The 21,409-nt window shown below is 37.9% G+C and overlaps 1 protein-coding gene across 19 annotated transcripts in view; it reads right to left on the reverse strand.

Annotated features, from left to right (window-relative positions):
• LOC120511946 (aminopeptidase O (putative)) overlaps positions 1-21,409 on the reverse strand; it is a 211,283-nt gene that overhangs the window by 21,052 nt on the left and 168,822 nt on the right. For all 19 annotated transcript variants that reach the window (XR_005629876.1, XR_005629874.1, XR_005629877.1 and 16 more), the window contains one exon: positions 4,089-4,205. Coding sequence is in view for 15 of the 19 variants with exons in the window: in XM_039729646.1 (XP_039585580.1) it covers positions 4,089-4,205 (117 nt within the window). In the remaining 4 variants the exon portion in view is untranslated. The remainder of the gene's footprint in view (positions 1-4,088; positions 4,206-21,409) is intronic.

The raw sequence follows: 21,409 nt of genomic DNA on the forward strand, positions 1-21,409 counted from the left end.
CTGGGAAAGTACACCACAAATATTTCTGCTTCATCCACATGCTGCAGTTTTTATCATCACTTCTTAGATAATTTAGCAACAACTAAAACACACTTGCAGAGATATCATCAACTCTTAGATAGGACTGAAAGCATCAACTCTTAGATAGGACTGAACAGTGCCCCACCCACTGTTCTTCTCCTATGGCTGTGATCTTCCTGTCACATTTTTCATTATTTTGCAGGCTACTCAGTCATTCTGTGTCCTTGTGTGCGTACAAGTTACAGGCCTTTGGCCTAATAAAGAACAGAAATAATGGGAGTAATGAGAGGGCTCATCTAGCTAAGAGATTCATTGAGTGTTAACTCAGATCTCACGATGTTGTCTTTTGTAAATGATTGACTCCACTTTATTTATATGAAAGTTCTCAATAGCTTATTCAAATGAGCTAAGATTGCATTGTCATATCAGAAGAGGTTGGACAAATTTTAAAAATACTAGACACCCAAAACTTTCCATGTAGACCAACTCTCCACATTCTGCCAGATGCTAGATATTGAATAAACGAAACAGCTGCCTAGAACAGCCACTTTGGAAAGAAACAAAACAAAAACAACCCCAGAACCACTTTAAATTTCATTATCCCACTGTGCTGTCTGATGGCAACTGTAGCTGCTGCTTTTTAACATATCCTATTTCTCCTCAGCCAGCTGAACTTACAGCTGGACTTTGTCATGTTCAAAATGCAGCCAGCTTCTATAATGCTACTCTCTGATGCAGGATGTGGTATGTCATGGAGATGTAGCTTGTGCATGAGTTATTTTATTATGTAGTGGGAAGCAGCGCAACAAGACAGGGGGAACAGGAAGACAAAGCTGAGGACATAATCCAATTGCTTTCCACTTGTCTGACACTGCTTGGCTGAGCCACAATGGGCTAAAGGCACAGAGAGACGAATGGAAAAATGGCTTTAAACTTTGAAATCTTCATTGCTTTTAAAACAAAGATCTCTTGGATATGCTCAATTCAAACAGCTCAGATCAACAAATTTAATCTTTTGAAAACGATTTGTAGATTTGTGTCTTCACAGATGTTCCAAGATTTGAGGAGTAAATGGAAAATGAAATAATTATTTGTTACAGAAGTGGACTGCAAAAAGTGGAAAGGAATCATAAATTCTGCAATGTGGCAGATGCCCTACAAGCCTCTCTTGGCATCCAAGACTGGGGGCAGACCAATCAGAAATGTGATTAAGCCATCAGCAGTTCTGGCTCTTGTGGCTCCAAAATTATGCATTATGAATCACAAATATGTTACTTAACCTATGATTTATTTTTTGTTTGTTAAAAGAAGCATTCAAATGTCTGTCCTAGTAGGAAGATAGATAGTGAGCCTACGTATCTGCATTGAAACCTAATTTGAGAGCAGAGGAACTGCACTGAGTACGTGCAGAGATCTCTTCAAGAGAGATCAACCTTTACATTCCAGGCCAAGGCTGACTCTGACCTCTCTCCTCTCCTGACTACAGAAAGAATTGACACAGGGCAGATAACCTGCTGCAAACCCTCCACTCCTTTCTGAAACAACATGTACCCCTAGGTTGTTAAATCTGGATGTGCACATGGTAAAAAATGGTCAGGAGTACCAAACAGTGCTGCTGCCAGCTTCACTAGCTGGGGACAGACCTACACTTTGCTGTGGGCAGGTGCAGATGCCACCAGGTGTACAATGCTTTACTACAACAAGCATGGTCAATTTTAAAGTCAAAATAAAGATGCTTCAGTCACACAAACAGAACAGCTTTAAGAAATATAAATAAGGACTTTCCATGCTGTACTTGTGCAGGATAAATGGACCCCCAGTAATAATCTTCAAAATTATTATGTACAAATTTTAAGACCAAACTTCATTAAAAAAACACACTCCTTTGTGTATGTACCCTCTTACACTACTGGCTATTATCATTGCTTATCCCTACTGGAAGATGATTGTGAATTTAAATGCTACTTTTCAAAAATAAGAAAACAAGTTCATTTCTTAACTTTCTGCTGCTGGATGGAACACAGCTGACATCCTCACTTCCAAAAATCCTGGCATAAACCCTCTGAAACTGACAGTTTTGTTTTTATTGGCCTGCATGCAAGATTTTTTTTGTTTTTATTTTTACTAATCCATTTCTGATGTTTAGCTACTGAGAACATTTGAACTCTGGTAATACAACAGGATCACTATAAGTGATTTGTGTATCCACAAATTAAATCTAGACAAGAACAGGCTCAGACTGCAGTTCCCTGTGCCCCAGGATCACAACAACAAAAATCCCCTGTGCACAGACCTGAGAATGAGGCACAAACAGTCTGTTCCTCAGGTAGGTGAGGCCATGGAAGCTAGCTCCCTTTAAAGGATTGTAGGTGCCTGGGGTCTGATGATTGGTAAAATGCTAATGGTAATGTTATCTTAGTTGTACTTCTAAGTGAGTTGTCTACTAAGCCCTTAGTTTCACCTTGTAAAATAAAATGGAGATTATGTTCATTTCATAGAGGTCCTAATCTTGAGGGTTTGTGGAGGCTTTTCACAAAAACATTCTGATAGACTGTTTGTGTACTTTTACGTTAACACTGCAAGGAAAAAAGAAAGCATGAAAGTGAAGAGGAAAGAAAAATCTGAGAAACTGAAACTTGTGGCCTGGTGCTTACAATAAATAGGCATGAAACAGCAACAACAACACAGCTATTGCTTTGATCTATGTCCCTGTTAATTCCTCTTCCCATAATAGAACCACTGACATTTCACTGGTATTCAGATGTGATTAAAATATATTCTAATATCTATAAATAGAAATGTTGGTTCAAGTACTAATTAAAAGCAAATCTGGCATTTGGAAAACTGTATCAACAAAAAGTAAAAAGGTGCAGTAAAGAGCAGCAACTGAAATGTTGTTCTTTTTTGTTTGTTTGTTTGTTTGTTTTCTGAGAAAAAGGTAAACATCTGTTCTATAAATCGTTACATTAAGGTTTGGATTTCCAAGTCTTTCCAAGCATCCACACAGCAGCTTCACCGTAAGAGTAACAAGACAGATTTTGCTCTCTCCTCCAATTCTAATAACTGCCACAAAGTTCCAAGAATAACAGGTAAGTCAAACGCACTAGCTTTCTGAAACCTTCTGCAACGCAGTTTTTAAATAAGCAGGAGCCAAATGTTAAGTTCACCATATTCCTTCATTGCACAGTAGCTTAGTCATATGCTACGTCATAATTAACCCTTGTTTTATACATATACACACATATATATATACACATACACACCTCTAGACTCCTTTATGTTCATCTCTGGCTTTCTTACCTCCTCCTGAATACTACATACTTGAAGCAAAGGCTGGTTACAAGGGTGCTTTCAGCTACCACTTTTTCTGCATTAATTCTCAAAACTCTCCCAGCTCGAGAAAACCATGGGACTTAAAAGAGTCCTCTCTGCATGTGGTAATAAAGATTTACTGTTTGCCTCCCAAAGATATAAAGCACTTTGGAGCAGGGATGCTACCCTTTATAATATCACATAAAGCAGTGTTTTCCTTGGGGGCTATTAATGTCACTGGCACTTAGTAGAAGCAAGTGCAAAAAACATTAAATTAAGGCTCCAAACCAGAAAACACTATAATCTCTCCAGAAAGCTAACTTTCCTAAATCCTGAGTGAGACTTTGGGGCACGCAAAGAGGAACAATATGAGCTGACAATGGGGAAAAATAATTTTAGACTATAACAGACATGATTACATTTGGAGACAATATCAGAACAAAAACAAACTGGGCTCCACTACACAGAAAAACATAGTGAAAAATTTAACACTTGAACAAATGTGCTGACTAAGGTACATGTAAAATAGTTTGGACATCTGGGTACTTTACTACCACAGTATGCAAAACACACAAAAATAGAGTCATTATGACACATGAAGGTGGCAAGAATACTGGAGTTAAGATCATCCAGTTTCAGATTCAGACATGCAAAAAAACCAAACTCCAGTGAGCCTGGATCCTCGTGGAACACTGTTATTCCTAGTCCACAACACAGTGGCATACATTAGAGAGATTTGTTTTTACGTGACTCACCTCGGCATCTTGCTCCCGGAGCTGGTATGTTCTCTCTAAGCTCTGCAGTATTCTAGGACACAATGTCTTCTCCTCCAAAAGGAACTCCAGAAGTAAGACCAGCTGGTCAGGGAGAAGCTAAAAGAAAAAAAAAGTGCCATGTGTGAATGAAGATCTCTACTGGCTGAGCAATGTAAACTGAAACAAACCAAAGAGGACAAGATTCTGATAACCTGTGTACTTCCAGCATGTGCTTTTACCTGGACCTCTAGCTGGTTTCTGAAAAACCTCAGGGGTTATGTGTCTGTGTTCTGAAAGATTGTGCTGGAGCACAATTAGGACTCATTTTCCATGGTTTCCATTACTATGGTTAGGTCAGATCTAAAACATGCTTATCTTTTTGAAATATAATCATGGCTTAATAAGTAAGTTTTTATGGAATGTATAAAATAAGTAATTCTATTTTGTTTGGGTTTGAAGAGAGAATAATTTACAGTGCATAATTTGAGTAATCAATGAGACATAGGAACATATAATTTTTTAGAGTGGTGTTTTTATCTGATATACAAGCATTTATTTGCATGATATGTTTACAGTGACCAAAGAAACACAACACAAATAAGTGACCCACCAAACAATTGCTGCAAAAACACATTCTGAGGCATATTTTAGTGCAATGAGTCACAAACCATCCATCCTTTCATGGGAAATATGCATGAATGGTGTATTTGTGGCATACACAGTACAGCATCTACACACAGATATATATTCAGTAGTTTCAGTCAGTTTCTTGACTCCAGAACCTATCATTTTGAACTGGAACCTAATGTAACCTAAAAAAAAAAAGAAAGCACAAGAAGTCTGTTGTAGCCAAGGCTTAAGTGCTCTGTTTAATAGGCTTATTGGATGAACAAATAAATAATTCAAGCAGAGCTCAGAGAGAAATTGCACCAGCTGCCAGGAAAAAAATCTCTTAGAAATTCAGGCTCCAAGGTGATCATTCAGAAGTTTGTTATATGTCCCAAAACTTTCCCCTCTATTCATCACTGCAGGGCACCAGGGGAGGAAAGGAAAAGGGAGAAGAATGTCAGTAAGGCTTTTGCATACAAAAAGAAATCAACCTGCTGACTTCTAATGTTATTGAGACAGACTAATGAAAAAAGACATTCTGCTACTTTGACAGTACTTCCAGCTTTCACCACATTTGGTGTTTTTCTGTTCCCACCTTGCTGCCTGCCCATGTCTGCTCTGCTGCGTCAATGCACTAAGCAAGGATGAAATGAAGTCAGCTATAGGAAATGCCTCTTCCAACAACATATCCCACAGCCAGGGCTGTTTATGTGGACTGAACAAGACTGGACTCCTGATCTCAGACAGTAAGTCCATAAAGATACCCAGGATCTTCTGATAAGCCTTAATCTGTAAAATATCTACATTAATGACTAATTTAGCAACATGACATTTTCTTCTCTATTAGACTAGTACCTAAATCAGAATAAAGAGGAAAGGGCATCTCTATTATGATAATGCTTTGGTTTCTTTGCATTTTGATTGCTTTCCACTTTTTTATTGGTAAAGTTGTATTCTTGAAGACTGAAAATACCTCACATCTTACTAGCTCTTAGTAAAACATTTTGTAAGAAAAACCAAAGCCTGCCTACATGGTATTGTTAAAAGTGGTTAGGTATTTAAAAATATTGAATATTTCATTTCAGGACAATTACTAAAATGGAAGCTTAAATGCTTGTTAGGGAGTTCAACAGCAGCTGCCAGGGGGTTGGTTAGACAAGTTAAAAAATAAAACAGGGAAAGCTTCCGGGAAGTGACTCTACTTGGAAACTGAATTAATTCTGAACACTAATAAAATACAAAATGTTGCAGAACACCACACAAAGAAAGGTAACTTCTGATCTAGACAGTTTTCACTGCTAACTGAAAGACAGAAGAACAATACTTAGTTTGCAGAAGCTATAGAACAGTTGAATACGTAGAACAGCTGAGTATTTTATAATATATCTGCAGTATAACTGCTACACAGATTAACCCACAGAAAGCTATTGTTTAAGGTAGCATCACAGAATCTCACTGAAGCCAACAAAAGAGCAACAGCAGAGCAGCAGCCATGCCCTTAATTTATGTCTGTCTAGTGCTGCATCATGGCTGAAGTTTTTTCAGAACTACAGGTTAAACTCTGAGAGTCAGTAAAACAAACAAACAAAAACTAAATAAAACAAACAAATAAACAAAACCAAGCATTCACAAAGTATTTGGTCAATGCTGTCAGCCATATGGTGTGATTACTGAAGTGTCTTGTACAAGGCCAGGCATTGGACTCGATGATCCTTGTGAGCCCCTTCAAACTCAGCATCTTCTATGATTCTACGAATAAGACCACAGCTTCTGCTATTTTCCCACGTTTCAGCCGCCCAAGTTGATACCTTACATACCAGTTTCTAGCTCGTGGATTGCTTACAGACCAGGGCAGGGGTTAGTGAACACCGGCAGAGAGGGTGGGGCGCTGGCAGGGGAACGCTGGCTGCTGGCGGACCTCTCCCCGCAGAGGCACTCGTGGGCACAGCTATTACAGTTTGTTCTCCAACTTGTTTCTAACACAAAAGGAGGAACATTCCCATCTACGCTTTTACCCTTTCCTTTCAATAAAAGAGACTCTGCTTAACCCTAACTTAGGCCAAGAGACTGAAAACTGCACCAAGACTTTCATGACACCAGCTGCTACAAAGTTCATTTAGGGGTGCAGACATTTTCTTTTCCCCCTATACAACATATCATTCTCACAAAAGCAGTCCTTTAATGGTTATAAATAAGCTTCAAAAATTGCGCTTGAATTTTCTCTCAGAAACCCCACTCTCATTGTTTTTTGTTTTCCCACCACCATCCTCCTTATTTGTCCTGCCCACCTGTTACTTTCCATCTTTCATACCAGGAGAATTGTTTGGGGTGCATGCTGTCAATTTTCAATATGTTTGTCTCACACTTAATACAAAGAGGGCCTTGCCTTAAGTAGTATGTAAACATAAATACTGTAGAGACCTAAATGTAAATTTCTTTTCAGGCACCGTGTAACCACTTTCCTTTACAACAACTCACAGTCTGTGAATGCATATTGACTATCTAACACCCATAGAAAAGTACACAACACAGATACAGCAAGTTACAGCAGGATAATCGTCACATTCTCAAGTTGTCTTCAGGCTGAAAACATTCAGAAAACAACTATAACACTGTAAATGCAAAATTTCAGTGCTCTTCATAAAATAAAATGAACTAAAATAAAATAAAAATAACCCCTCATACTCAGAACTAGAATAGAGAATGCTCAATCAAAATGTTCAAATATATGCAATTATGAAAGCAGATCAATCAGGAAATGTGGTGAGAATCAAGAAATAGTTTTCATTACGACAACGATTGCTGTAACAGCATCTATTTATCCTGTAAAGTAGATAGTTCCTGTCCCAACCTATGCCTGCTGTATGGAAATTATACTATTTTCCTCAGGGCTGGCCCTCCCCCAGCTGTGACTATGGACACTACAAAGAGGATATAAATGAATATGTTGTGATCAAGCCCCAAACTAGAGGTTTTCTGTCATGTCCCATGTAATTAAACACCATCCCCTCTATAAAGCTGTATCCCAGCTCTGTATATATTATCTTGCCCTTAAGACTGTAAGACCGCTCCTCCAACTCTTCAGCCTTCTGAAAGAGTTCACTGTCCTGCCACTAAACAACAACTTGTCCCCTGCTTCCCCTAAGTTACCTGATGTGGTGGATTTAAAGTTTGAGTAAAGCGACTATTACCCTTAAAACAAACTGTAAATGATAGGGAATATCAAATCTGGCTCTGTATTTGAAAAATGAAAGATGAATGAAATACAGAAAACATTAAAAAATTGAAAATATAACTAATGTTCATTGTATACGAAATCTCTTGGAAGTAAAAAAAGCATACTTTGTAGTTTATTCATATTCGTACACAAAACACTTAAGCCATTATACTGTGTTACAAGAGTATCTTAATAGATTAGTAGGTTTTCTACAAATAATCTTTGAACAAAATTATGAATTTTCAAAGTACAGTCCCTAATGTGTAGAAAGCACAAAGAAAACAAATCTTTCCTCTTCAGAGATCTGGTGTAAGAGCCATAGAGGTCATCAATCTCACATCCCAGAAGACCACCCACACGAAAGAGCGTATTTATCAATTCCTACATTAACAAACGCAATAAATGCCAGATTCCCCTTTATACTAGAAAAAGAATTGCCACTGAAACATTTGACTACTGACCTTTCAGCCATGAAATGTGACACAGATATATCTACTTGAGTTGATCCGCAGCACCAGCACTTGCACTGCACCCCTCTGCCAGGACACAAATCACTGAAGTTGTACAGCTGGTATGTTGTATATCCCATTTGCTCCTGCCTGCACTTGAATGAAGTCATTGAAAGCCTCCTTGGAGGGGAAATCTGCCTCAGACTAATGCAGCAACCGATTGACAGTGGCGTGATTTCTATTATTACTCCATTATCACACTGGGATCTGTGCCTAAATGAGCATACTTCCTCCCTGATGCCATTTCCTTTTATCCTGGCTCTAGTCTAAAAGTGGATCAATGGGAGTAATATATATGATGTCACTTCAATTTACAGCTACTGCCTCCCTCTCTTGCATGCACAAATAGATCAATTCTTCCCAAAAATGGTTAAAAAATGCACAGGGAGAATCTTCTCTGAGAAAAGGATTCTCTGCTATATTTGTCTGTGTAACCACAGCAAGGAACTGTTTACACTGAGCAAAAAACAGGGGGAGAAAGGAAAAAAAAAATCACTACTGTGCACTGGAAAATGCTGGCTGAAATACAAGAAAAACAAGGCCTTATAGAGAATTAAAGCAATTTGACCTTTGAAAATTATACAGAAATGTTTAAAGTTTTTAAGGCACGGTATATTTCTCCTGTACTTGGTGGACAATAATCTTGTGTTCTTTTCCCAAAACCACAAAATGTATTTTCATTTATATATTTACAAAGTTTTCCCAAGTCAAACCAAATTCCTTCCCACTCCCCTCTTAGGAAATAAAGGGAAAACCCCCACTCCATAGTTCAATTGTGAATGGTTCCCTTCAGAAAAAAAATTGATCATAGAATCATTTAGGTTGGAAAAGACCTCTAATACCACTGACTACAACCACTAACCCAGCAGTGCCACACTGACCATTAAACTATGTCCCTAAGCACCAAGTCTACCTCCAGAGACACTGACTCAAGCTTGTGCAGCCTGTTCAATCTCCTCGTAAACTGCAGTCAAGAAAGCAATGCTACTAGTCCTGGAGACAGGATTCATAGGTCCAGGCCATCTCTGCACTTTTGCTTCACATGGTCAGACAAATCCCTGAATGAATTTCATTTTATAAACTCTCCCCCACTGCCTTGAATGCTTTTTTCTGCAAGCTGCAACTAAATTAAAACTTCTGTAGAACAAATCCCCTTATTCCTCAAACTGTTAGGAAAATTGGTCGCTTGAAAATTCAAAAAAGCACTGTATACTCAGCCATGTTTTTAACCAGATATTGTCATTGTTTACCTCAATATTCTTCAGATGCTGATCAGCACAGTGACTTCTTTTAAATGAAAACAAGGCATGTTCCCTCCACCCCACTTCAAGGGTTAAAATGTATTCATATCAAGTAACATATGAATTCAATAAAAAATGTCCACACTTACAGCTGTTAACTAGGGTAGTGCAATATTCTAGTGAGAAGAGTTTAACTCTGAAAGAACTAGTCTGCTGTTTGATTACTATGCAGGGGAAAGAAGTATTCTGCAGCTGACATATGCTTTGAACTGGTTTGCAAAATAAAGCCCATGTTTGCCACAGGCTGACAAAATTTCACAAGCAAGTAGTGAAAAAGACAGTTCTGCTCAACTTCATTTAGGCCAGTTTATTTGGCTTCTCTGAGAAGCCAAATAAACTTTCCCTTTCAATGTTTATGAAAGATAACTAGTCCTCACTATATTTAAAAGCAAAATATCTCTGTCTGTAACACATTCTTGTCTACTTATGAACTGCACTTGTATGACATCTCTCCCCACTATGTGTGGTTTTTCTGTATCTGTTCAGTTGGCTCTTTCTATGCTCAGCAATTCATTTTTGAACACAACCATTTTAAAAACACAAACAAGGGATTGTACCTGGTAATTATAATGAAAAATATATTTCTTTGAACTTTGCTTCAAAAAGCCTTATTTCAAAAAGCAGTAATTCCAACAAGTTCATCAGTATTTCACTTGTGCTATACTTCAAAATGCCTTTTCTGGGACATTTATATCTGGCATCACCTACTTCTTACTAGTAGAATATAAAAATGACACAGACCAATTTATTTAATAAACAATTGCACTGGCATTTTGTTCCCAGTTACTTTCCTCCTTATAATATCAAAATTAAGGCTGTTCTTTGAAAGCAGATAAGCTCTGTCAGAAATAATTTTAAGGCCAGTACCTATTAAAACACAAAAGTTTGGTTTATTCTGCCCACAAATATGGAAACAGTGCTGAATGAAGGACACAGATTGCTATTTTACGTTCTGTGTCTGATATTCTGGTTACACATTACTGGTAATATTTTTTAAAGGCCAGCCATTGCTACCAGTCCATAAACTGGAACTTTTTCTCAGGCTTTAATATAAAGTATTTTCCCATAAAGAGAGAAGATCCACTTACAAAGAAATTCAACATCTACAACCTAATATAAATGCACTGAAATGTCAAAAATTATTAAACCTTTATGATCTAACATACTGCTGAGCCAGCAAAATGAAAAACAGGTGGCTTCCACTACAGGTTCAGTCACGTTATACAGTGCTTTTCTCAACCTTAGCTTTCTCAAAGAAACATTTCACTGTAACTTTACCCTCAAGCATAATAATTCCCTTTCAAACATAATAGGCTACACATTCTCTATTCTATGCAGATTACCAGCCCTGCCAGTTACTATCATGCTTCCAGGACGTGCTGCTCCTTCTTTCAGATGAAATGGCCACACACCAAGACAAAATGGACACAGAAAGCCAAATTCCACATCTCAAGACACACTTCACAGACAGCATTACTGTGACACAACCCAAAGCTGATGTTGGCAACAGCAAGATCTTCAGTCATCCCTTCACTTGATCTCAGGAGTCCCCAGCAGTGCAGATGAGTTATCAGAATATCAGCCCTGTGATTAGTGCTCACCAGCTGTAAGCAGCTTTTCTCATCTAACAGTACACCCAGCAGAGGCACTTCAGTGAACTATTCATCTAACTGCAAAGAAAAAAGCCAAGAACACCATTTGTTTTATTTTTCAGATTCTTTGACTATTACCTATTAGAGGATTCACAGAAAAGACCACCAAGTCTTAGCAATTGGTGGAAAGATTTCATACACACCTTGCAGCAGAGGCGAAGTGCAAGTATGTGCCTCCTAATCTGTCCACCCAAAACAGTGTAGGTCTCTCAACTGCTCCAAAACACATGCTTAAGCTGATCAGAGGCAGCTGATAAATCATCCCACCTTGAATGACCAACATCTAGATCTTCTGAAACCAACTGGCTATCAAGTGGCCTCTGAGACATTAAAAGAAAGTGACAGACTACAGCAGACACTGAAAAATGAAGAGCTGAAGGAGCATAATGTGGGAATATGAGCCACAACCATCAGTGAGAACACCCTCAGCACCCAAACAGATTTCCTTTACTCTTCTCATTCTAAGTACTAGAAGAAAAAAGACAAAAACCTGAGAGCCTCACATGCTTAAGCTGATCAGTGGCAGTATAAATCATCTCACCTTGAATGACCAACATCTAGATCTTCTGAAACCAACTGGCTATCAAGTGGCCTCTGAGACATTAAAAGAAAGTGACAGACTACAGCAGACACTGAAAAATGAAGAGCTGAAGGAGCATAATGTGGGAATATGAGCCACAACCATCAGTGAGAACACCCTCAGCACCCAAACAGATTTCCTTTACTCTTCTCATTCTAAGTACTAGAAGAAAAAAGACAAAAACCTGAGAGCCTAAGAAAATTAACTAATTTTTCTAGCAAATTACTGGGCAAGTAACCTCATCACCCAGTACTGAAAATGAAAATTTCCTATCTCTGAAAATTTCCTATCTACTGAAAATTTCCTATCTCTGGAAACTAACCCAGAAAGTTAAGATACCTCTTCAGTATGAAATATTTTTACAATAGAACTTAGCAAGGGACAGCTTGAAGAAGTATAATCCTTTTCCTTGAAAGTTTGATACACATTTGGCCACTCCTGGCACAGAAATTTGTTCTGCCTATACCTACCAAAGCAAGACTCAGTCAATGCCCACAGTTCAGCTAGGATTGTCATCTTCAAGAGATTCACTACAGGTTTTCCAACTCTCTTATTGTGTGGTCAGCTCTTGGGGAAATCTCAGCTTGTTCATCAGAACACATTTACCTTGTGGTAAATAAAGCACAAGCATCTAGTACCTACTAGATGTCCCAAACAGCTGGAATTCAGAGAAAGAACCTAAAGAAGGAGAGAGAAAATAACTTTTCTTTGTCTTCAAAGCTTTCACTAGCACGGCTGTGCTGAAGGAAGTTTTATCAATTCCACTCAGCTCATGCTGGAGCTGCAGGATACACCACCGCTTCAGGGAGGGCTGTCTGAGATTCATCATAAAGCACTAACAATGTCACAAGCCTTCAAGGATGAAAGCATTAAAGCACAAATGGGAACCTGCACTTCCATCTCTTAACCCTTTACTACTGGAATCCACAAGAACTGATTTTCTTTTCTACTCTTTTTGATTTCAGAACAACAGGTAATGAGGGCTTTCATATTTAATTATGTCACATGTCTCTTAACATTTGTAGATAAACTGCATTTCCAGAGCCATATTTTCTTCAGATCTGCAATCTGGCTCTGGTAGACTGTGTGTCCAACATAGCCTGTGCATACCCACAACAATTTTTCAATATACCACATCCATTTGATCCATTTTTCTTTTAGAGTAATTTTGTTGTTTGCTGGTTGGTTGTTGTTTCGGGTGTTGGTCTTGGGGTCTAGAGTAATTTTGTTGTTTGCTGGTTGGTTGTTGTTTCGGGTGTTGGTCTTGGGGTTTTTTTCATTTGTTGAGAATACAATTGACCAGACTGAGTGAACTCCAGTTTCAGAAACACGCGCATACCGCCAAGAAAGTCTTAATCACAGACAACCTTAAAACACATGTAGTTATAACAGTCTAAACCTAAGAATAGGTGCTGCTGGAAACCTAGAAAAGCAGTATGTAGAATTTACAGTCATTAAACTGTTCCCATTGATCAAAGATGCAGAGATGCCAATCCACTGCCATCAGCTTCTAGAATTCTTCTTTTAACTAAGGTCTCACAATGGCCATGACTAAAACTATCCAGTTGTCTGAAAGTACTCTTTCACTGTGGTGGAAAGTCATCTAATTCCACAGCTGCTGTCACTTCTCCCAATTGCCTCATCATCCCAAAAGGAAACCTTTGGCACTTCAGAAGATAACTGGCACTGAACACTGCCCGATGACCAGCAACACAGGTTACCATATGGTTACCTGGTTTTCAAGGTTTTTTTTTGTTTCCCACCACAATACCCATGAAATCAATCACGGCAGACTACACTGATGACTCTGAGGCAGCTGCTGCTGACTGCTGCCCACAGAGCACAGCTGACAGCCAGGCAGTCCCTCTGCTGCACAATTCTTCACTCAAAGCACACCAGCTTCTTGAAAAGGCACCTGATCTTTCCACTGAATCGTCTCAAAACTTGCACTGTCAGCTAAGACCGGTCACAAGCATCAGCACCTCTCATCCCAGATGTAGGCCAAGTTCTCAGTTTTGCATGCTCTACTACAAATGCATAGCAAGGTGTACTTAAAGGGAAAAAAAAAAAAAGCCACCATTTCTACCTCCCAGAAAAACCTTTTCTGAAACAAAATGCTTCACTGCATACAGCTCTCTCCAGGAGGAGAGGATAAGACAATGTAATATATGAGAAAAGGTCATTGCTTAATACTTTGGTGAAGGCTACTCGAATCCTATTCTGATGAGTGTGACATGGAACAGAACAAGTGTATCCCACTAGTTTTTATTCCTGATTTTAGAAATATGGATAAGGTTTTAGTCTAAACTGTTGCAAAAGACAATTAACACTTGGAAAAACACCAAAATCAAGCCCTTAAAAGATCTGAGAACAAGTGTTGCACAACATCATTATTATGCCCAGTGCTATTTAAAAAGATACTATAGTTACTAGCAAGGATGTCACTGTAAAATTTTCTCTTTTAAAATCTGTATTTCAAAGTCTATATTCCTCCTATACAGGAGCATTAAAACTAAGTATAAAAATAATCCAGGCCCAAAATTGCCAGAGATGAACTTCTCCAAACTGCAATTTGACTTAGGGATTTTTTAGCTTGAAGGAGTGCAAGAAACTTAGTGGCTCGAGACAGCATTTGCATACCTTTAGCGCGTGCAGGAACAGAACTTTTTTTTTAAAAAAAAAGCAAACCAAACCCAAAAAGTTAGTTGAAATACTAAAGTTTCAGAAGTAATTATCAGATAAAATTAGTTTAAAATGTGGTAAGTGCTACACTCTGCTCATGTTTTTCAGATGAGACATTCTGTAATGTCTAGGATGATAGGTGAATCATTGAAAGCAATCAGGAGCTTTTCATCTCATGTACTAACCAGTAGTTTCTCATACTGACACAACAATAATAATGACTTTTTGATCTTGACCGTGGATTTTGGTTTTGATTCATAAATACAGCTTTGTGTGGGAACTCTATTCAATTTAACAGAATTGCATCAAAACACTAGCCTCCGAACAGCTCTCTTCTTAAAAAAATCCCCAAAATTAGTATGTTTTGTGATTATAGAAATGTGTGCTGTTTTTACAAAAGCATGGCAGGAACAGAAAAAATATTTTATACATACTAAGTAACTACTAAGCTGATATAGGTGTAAGAATAAAAATATGACATTTAAGGCATAAACCTCTTATAAAGTCAGTCTCATTGTGCTGATCAGCATCTGAAGAATATTGAGGTAAACAATGACACATCCGGTTAAAAATATTGTTGAGTAAACAGTGCTTTTTTGAATTTTCAAGCTACCAATCAATCTTCTCTACCTCACAGAAGAGGTAAAACTAGAGGCTTTAAACATATTAATTGCATGCAACTTTCTATGCTCATCTGTAATACTGGTATATGCATGTAATTATATAAAGATATGCTCATGTACTAATGCAACAATTTTTTTTACCTGTCTCCAAACAGTGGTGGTGGTGTTTTAAGATTTTTTGTTTGTTTGTTTGGTTGTTTGTTTGGTTGGTTGGTTTTTATGCATCTGTAAGGAAGATTCAGTGAAGTGCTTAAAATAACTTGATTTCATGCCATCCATCCATTAGGTTTATACATCACATTACAGAGTACTAGGAATCATTTAACATAAAATAGAGGTGCCTGAAACTTTATTTCCAGAAGCAGACACAAAGACAAGTTTTCATGTTGAAATCAAAGAGCGTTCTAGGTTCTGCATTTCCAAATAGAGATTTTCCACCATATTTTCCATCAATAATTTATTACAACCTTCACTTTTAAAGACACTTGAACATTTCTAATGCTTTACAAATGACCAAGAAAGCAATGGTAAAAGCAGCTGTTGTGGAAAAATTAAAATAAATCCTTTACCAAAACCCTCAGACTGAAGTTGTTAATTTTTATTCTGTAAATGTGCAGAGAAACCATTCCGTTTACTGCCATTCCTTTCAATATTATTTTTCCCCTTAGCAAAAGACCTAAAACGTGTTAAGCAGAGAGCACTCCATATCCTGCCCTGTGCATTTTGGGGTTCCATTCCCATATGGGTATTTTATGCCCTACTTAAGACTTGTATATGTACCTGGAGAAACCAGCATGGGCTACAGCAGGACTTCCTGGTAAACAGGTAGATCCGAGACAATCACTGCTATTGACAGCAGGGCAGCCTATCCCCTACCAAACAGCATTCACTTACCTATTTCCAAGGCTGCATGCTATTTCACTTTTACCTCTTCTACCACAGGAAAGGAGGGGGAAGAAAGACTATTGAATGTCAAGAAGGATACCTAGAAAATTTGCTGACCTATGGGCTCATTACATACTTCTTATGGAAGGAGAGCTCCCATTAGCTTCCAGGGATTATTTTTTCTAGGAGGGAGAATAAGACCAGCACTTCATCACTGAATTTACATAGAAATGTGAAAATAATCAAGCAGATAATGCCAGGGAGCAGTGGGACGACTGTACAGCAGCAGGTTATTATTTATAGTACAAATGGCTGGATAACCACTAAGTGCAGTACTTAACAGTAATTAATAATCTTATCTACAGTTGAATGAAAGTTGGCTTTCGCAAGAACCTGCAGTGCTACACACAATGACAGCACCTAAAAGTTTTAAACAGTGCAATTCCACTACTAATTTAAGAAATTGCTGGATAACAATAATTTATGCCTAATTTAATGCAAGTAATGAATGCTTTTGAATACTGAAAGGCAACCTATTCCACTGCACAAGCAAAATATCTGTTTCGTATAGGTCTTGTTCTTAAGAAGCAAAGACAAGCTCTACTTGTCTATCAGCTCTTTTCCTCTAGCTAAGTCAGTCTCATTTTAGAAACATGTGTGCTGCTGCAGCAAAAATGGACCTTAAGTTTCCATTATAAACTGCAGTTTTCAGGTGTTTTTAACTTCACTATAAAAATTTCCCTCCAGCGAGAAACTTGACATTAAAGTTCTCAGTTTATAAAAGTTTGTAAAAATACTATTTTTATTATTATTTTTCCAAATAAAATTTCCAAGGTGTCTTACTGATTCAAGACAAACATCTTATCACTGAACTCCTATTTTTAACAAAGGAAAACTTGACAGTTGATTACTCTACTTTGAGTCTAATGACATCTGCAGGTCTTTGAAATTAGGAAAGCTATGGTAACATAGAGCAAACAACTATGATTAAGGAACACTTTCCGCTGGCAAAATTAACCCTTCAGAGCTCTGTCTTAAAAATACGCCAAACCAATAGCACTTTTCCATTTTCTTTCAAATTAGGCAGTAGAGATTAGCTTGCTGTGTGGTTTTTTCCCCCTTTGCTTTAACATAATTCTCTGTATATGCCTCAAAATCCCAGCTACATCATCACCTACACCAACAACATCCCATGACAATCATAGCTTGTGTGCACAATGCTGCAAACACTCAGGTGTAATTAACTTGATATGCATGAGTACCTCCACAGAAAGAAGAGCCTATTCTTGCTCACTAGTTTATGCATTTGGCCCTCTTAAATGTGCCTTTCACATCACATTAGAGGGCTTACTAAATGAATTGCAAAAAAACCTGTAGAATTTTGCAGTGATAGTACAGTTATTGCTTTTTCAAAGTAGCTCAAAACATACTATACAGACTTCAGACAAATTTATGTTAAAAGCAGCTTATTCTCAGCAGTATCTAAAAAAGTCATTAATTTGTATAAAACTTTAGTCAGCCCAGCCTGAAAATACACTAAAACAAACAACTTATTATTGGAAAGTTAATGCTTTTTGCTACCCTGACATTTTCAAACACAGACATCTCAGCTCCAACAACATGCTGCAGTTTCTGTGCACCACTGACTCCAGCCTGGGAAACCTCTGCAGCACCAACTTTCAGATGGATACATACATGTAAGCCCCAGAAAGCTGGGAACCAGGCACACTCAGCACCTCTGCAAATTAAACACCTCCCAGCCAGAGTGCATACACTGTAGAGGCCTAAGCAAAGCAGGCACAGTACACCGAAATATGTTTCTCTTCATAGTTATTTCGTCATTGATTGTTACAAGGGCGAACTGCTGCCCTCAATCAGCTTAACTATGAATCACTGTATCTGTCTTCATTTTGTCAATTATCTCTGCATAAATTCCAGAAAGATACATGTTAAAGAACAAAAAGCATGTTAAAACTGTCACAGATTTCACCACTAAAACAAAATTTGCCTTGAAAAAAATCCAAACAGGCATAGCAAGCTGATTACATGAGTATTATAAATATTTTTCCCCCTGTAACCTTTACCTAAAGAAGTCGGTACTTCATATACCCCTAAAGTCACTGAACAGATACCAGCTGTGCTGTGAATTCTCAGTGTGGCACTGACAGGTAAAACACTCTTAGCTGAGTTTTAATATTGTGATTGAACTCTGCACGAAACAGTGACGCTCTTTTATAAACACACCTGAAACAAGTCATTAATGATAAATCCAACTTCTTATCAACTTCTAGCTACAAATGGACTATAGAGGCAAGAAGGCGACATGAAAGGAATTTTTCACTGATACTCAAAATGAGTGCTGTAACCCATAACAGCTGGGTTACTCCAAGAATTAGAAAAGCATGTGACAAAAGAAATGCACTGTTACTCTAAAACGGCTAAAAGACAAGAGCATACTTACTGCAAATGCATTTTCTGTTCCACTCTCAGCAAGAGCACAAAGTCCTTTAACCTGATTACAGCTGTGCTGTTGTGCCTCTAATATTTGTCTTCTCTCAGACTAAATACACAAGCTCTTCTTCTTAATCTAAATCCAATCACAAACCAGTCTTGGATATGCTCCACCCTTGTAATTACGTCTTGCTGTTGGTGATCATATTCCACTTCTTTCCTTCCCTATTCCCTTTGCACTTCCCATAGCCAGTTTTATTCAATGCTCTTCTGGTAATATTATCTCTCATCTAATAATCACATTAACTAGAAATTTTAATTTTGGCACTAAACAACACAAAACTAGTTTTGACAAATTTTACAGTTCCAGGGGCAATAACAACATAAAAGTAAACCACTTTTTCATCTGCCTCCTAATATATTTGCACTTTTAAAAATCAAGACCAAAAGAAGAAACGTTACCCTCTTGCTTTCTGTAACAAGATGAGTGTGTCCATTTGCAGAAGGACTTTTAATTTCAGGTGCTAGTGCACTTCCAGAAAACATACCCAATAAACACATCCTTTGACTTTAATAACTGAAAAACCAAATGCACAAGGTTTGACAAGGACCGCACATATTTCACAATCTTTGAAAGAACTGCATTTTGTTTTATTGTAAATAAAATTTTAATGCAAATAAAAGCAATGAAAGGAAATAGTTTATTGCAACTGTAGTTTCTGCTAATTATGCTAATTATGAATATTATATAATTTGCATTATTACAGTAAATGACAAGGGCTGGTCTCTGTGATTTCACAACACGAAGCACAGCTCACAGGCAGTCTGGCTGGAAGAAACAAATGCAGCAATGGTATTTTACCAGGTCTGTATCATCAATAAAGCCAGTATAAATAAGCAGCCTTTCCAGTACATACTGCCTTTCTGAATTACCCTTTGTAGTCAAAAAATAGTTAGCCCCAATAGAAGCATAGTGTTTACAGTACTGATTAATTTTGAATGTATCAGCACAGAGCAAAATAGGGATCTGAACCTGTCTGAGATGTGTCTCAAGGGGAAGAACAGGAAGGTGACAACAAAGACATATTGTGATGTTAACAGAAAGCAATTTTTTTCATAAAGCTGCCTAAGATCCATACAGTGCTGAGGACTGTTTTTCTCTGGAAAACTTGTTTTCCCTTTTTTCAGTCCCCCTTGGGATCTTTGACCATGCAGTTTGAACTGACTGGAAAAGTAAAGCAGGGGCAGAGGAGGGGAGGCCAGGGAAGAGGGGTGGTGGTGCAGCAGGAGACAGACAAAACCTAAACTGTAGTGACTGTCAGCATTTACATGGCTAAATTTGTATTGCCGAGCCAATTAGAGCTTATTGGCCAGAACACTGAAAATTACTGATTTATGCTTAGCAACCTTGCAAACAACCCTTGCTGCTCGCAGTAAGGAAGCCAATTTAAGGGCCTCTCAATGTATACAGTACTGCCATTTATATATTTATTTTTTAAAGCTCAGATTTCCAGTTCCATCAGTAAGTGCTTGCTCTGTAGACCCATGATACTGCGCTGATACGCACATGCACTGTATATCACAGCACAGCTCTAAACTGCAGCAGTAGACAGCAAGACTGATTACTTTAATCTAGATTTTGGGCATGTAAAATTGCAAAGGATAGAATGGAAGCTGGTGAGTCAGGCTGTTGAGACCTCAAAATCATGGGAAAAAATACTTTTAGGTGGCTTTTAGCCAGTTGTTTGTTGAATGCCTCTCCCCCTTTCCACTTATACCAACTACTGTTTAAATGAAATGTTGTCTGTCTTTTAAAGAATGCATTTTAGGTTATTCAGAAGAGAAAAATGTGAGTTCCATTACACTAACATACATTTCCTTTTAGTAATTTTTTTTTAAATATTAGTTTATTATACAGACATTGGGTTGCTTGGTTGGGATGTTTTCCTTTGGTTTTGGTGATTGGATTTTCCTCTGTTTTTGGAAAGTTTACTTAATGTTTGACATCTCACTGTTTCCTTCAGACAGTCAGCTTTTGTTTTGTTCTGTTTTTAAATGACTCACACAGCAATAGGGAAGAGAAAAAAAAGTCAAACCATTAATAATTTTTTTTAAAACCCTCTCCAGGAAACTGGGTTGTAAAACCACAAAATCTGGCGGGACATCAAAGCAGGGGAGTACCTTACACATTTTTACATAAAGCTGAGATTTTTTTAAAAAAAGGAAAACAAACTTACTTTGCTCAGTTGAAAACCAGGATTTGTAGAGGGAGTGGACAGGAACAAAGACTTGTGCTACAAAATTGAGAAAGAAATCTGCAGCCATGGAGAGGCCATGTGTGCGCACACAAAGCCCCCTCACCCAGCAGGAGCCACGCGTGCCAGCGGCACCTCACGTGCAGAAAATACTTCTACTTGGTTCTCAAAAGCCAGCTCTAAACTCCTTCTGTGCAACTCTCCTGAGCTCTGTCTAAAGGCTTTCGGGGGTGTTGTTTATTTAAGAGAGACAGACAAACACCCCTGGAAACTGGGAATCAGTACAATTAAAGTTTTGTTTGTGGTTGAAGCAACTGAATTCGGTTGTTATTCAAAGCTCTAATACAGAAAAATGCACAATTCAAGGCAGAGCATGATGCCACCTAACACCCACAGAATGACTTTGTCACATTCTCTTTTGCTATTATTAATTTTCTACTATATTTTAATTTATAAACTTTAATAACAAGAAAAAAATAGGTGTCTACAAAGAAAAGTAAAATTTCAGTAATTACTATGAAAGAACCACATATTTCTATTTCTTAGACAAAAACATT

Source organism: Passer montanus, unplaced genomic scaffold (genome assembly GCF_014805655.1).
Source record: "Passer montanus isolate IOZ18808 unplaced genomic scaffold, ASM1480565v1 scaffold7, whole genome shotgun sequence".
Taxonomy (NCBI): Eukaryota; Metazoa; Chordata; class Aves; order Passeriformes; family Passeridae; genus Passer; species Passer montanus.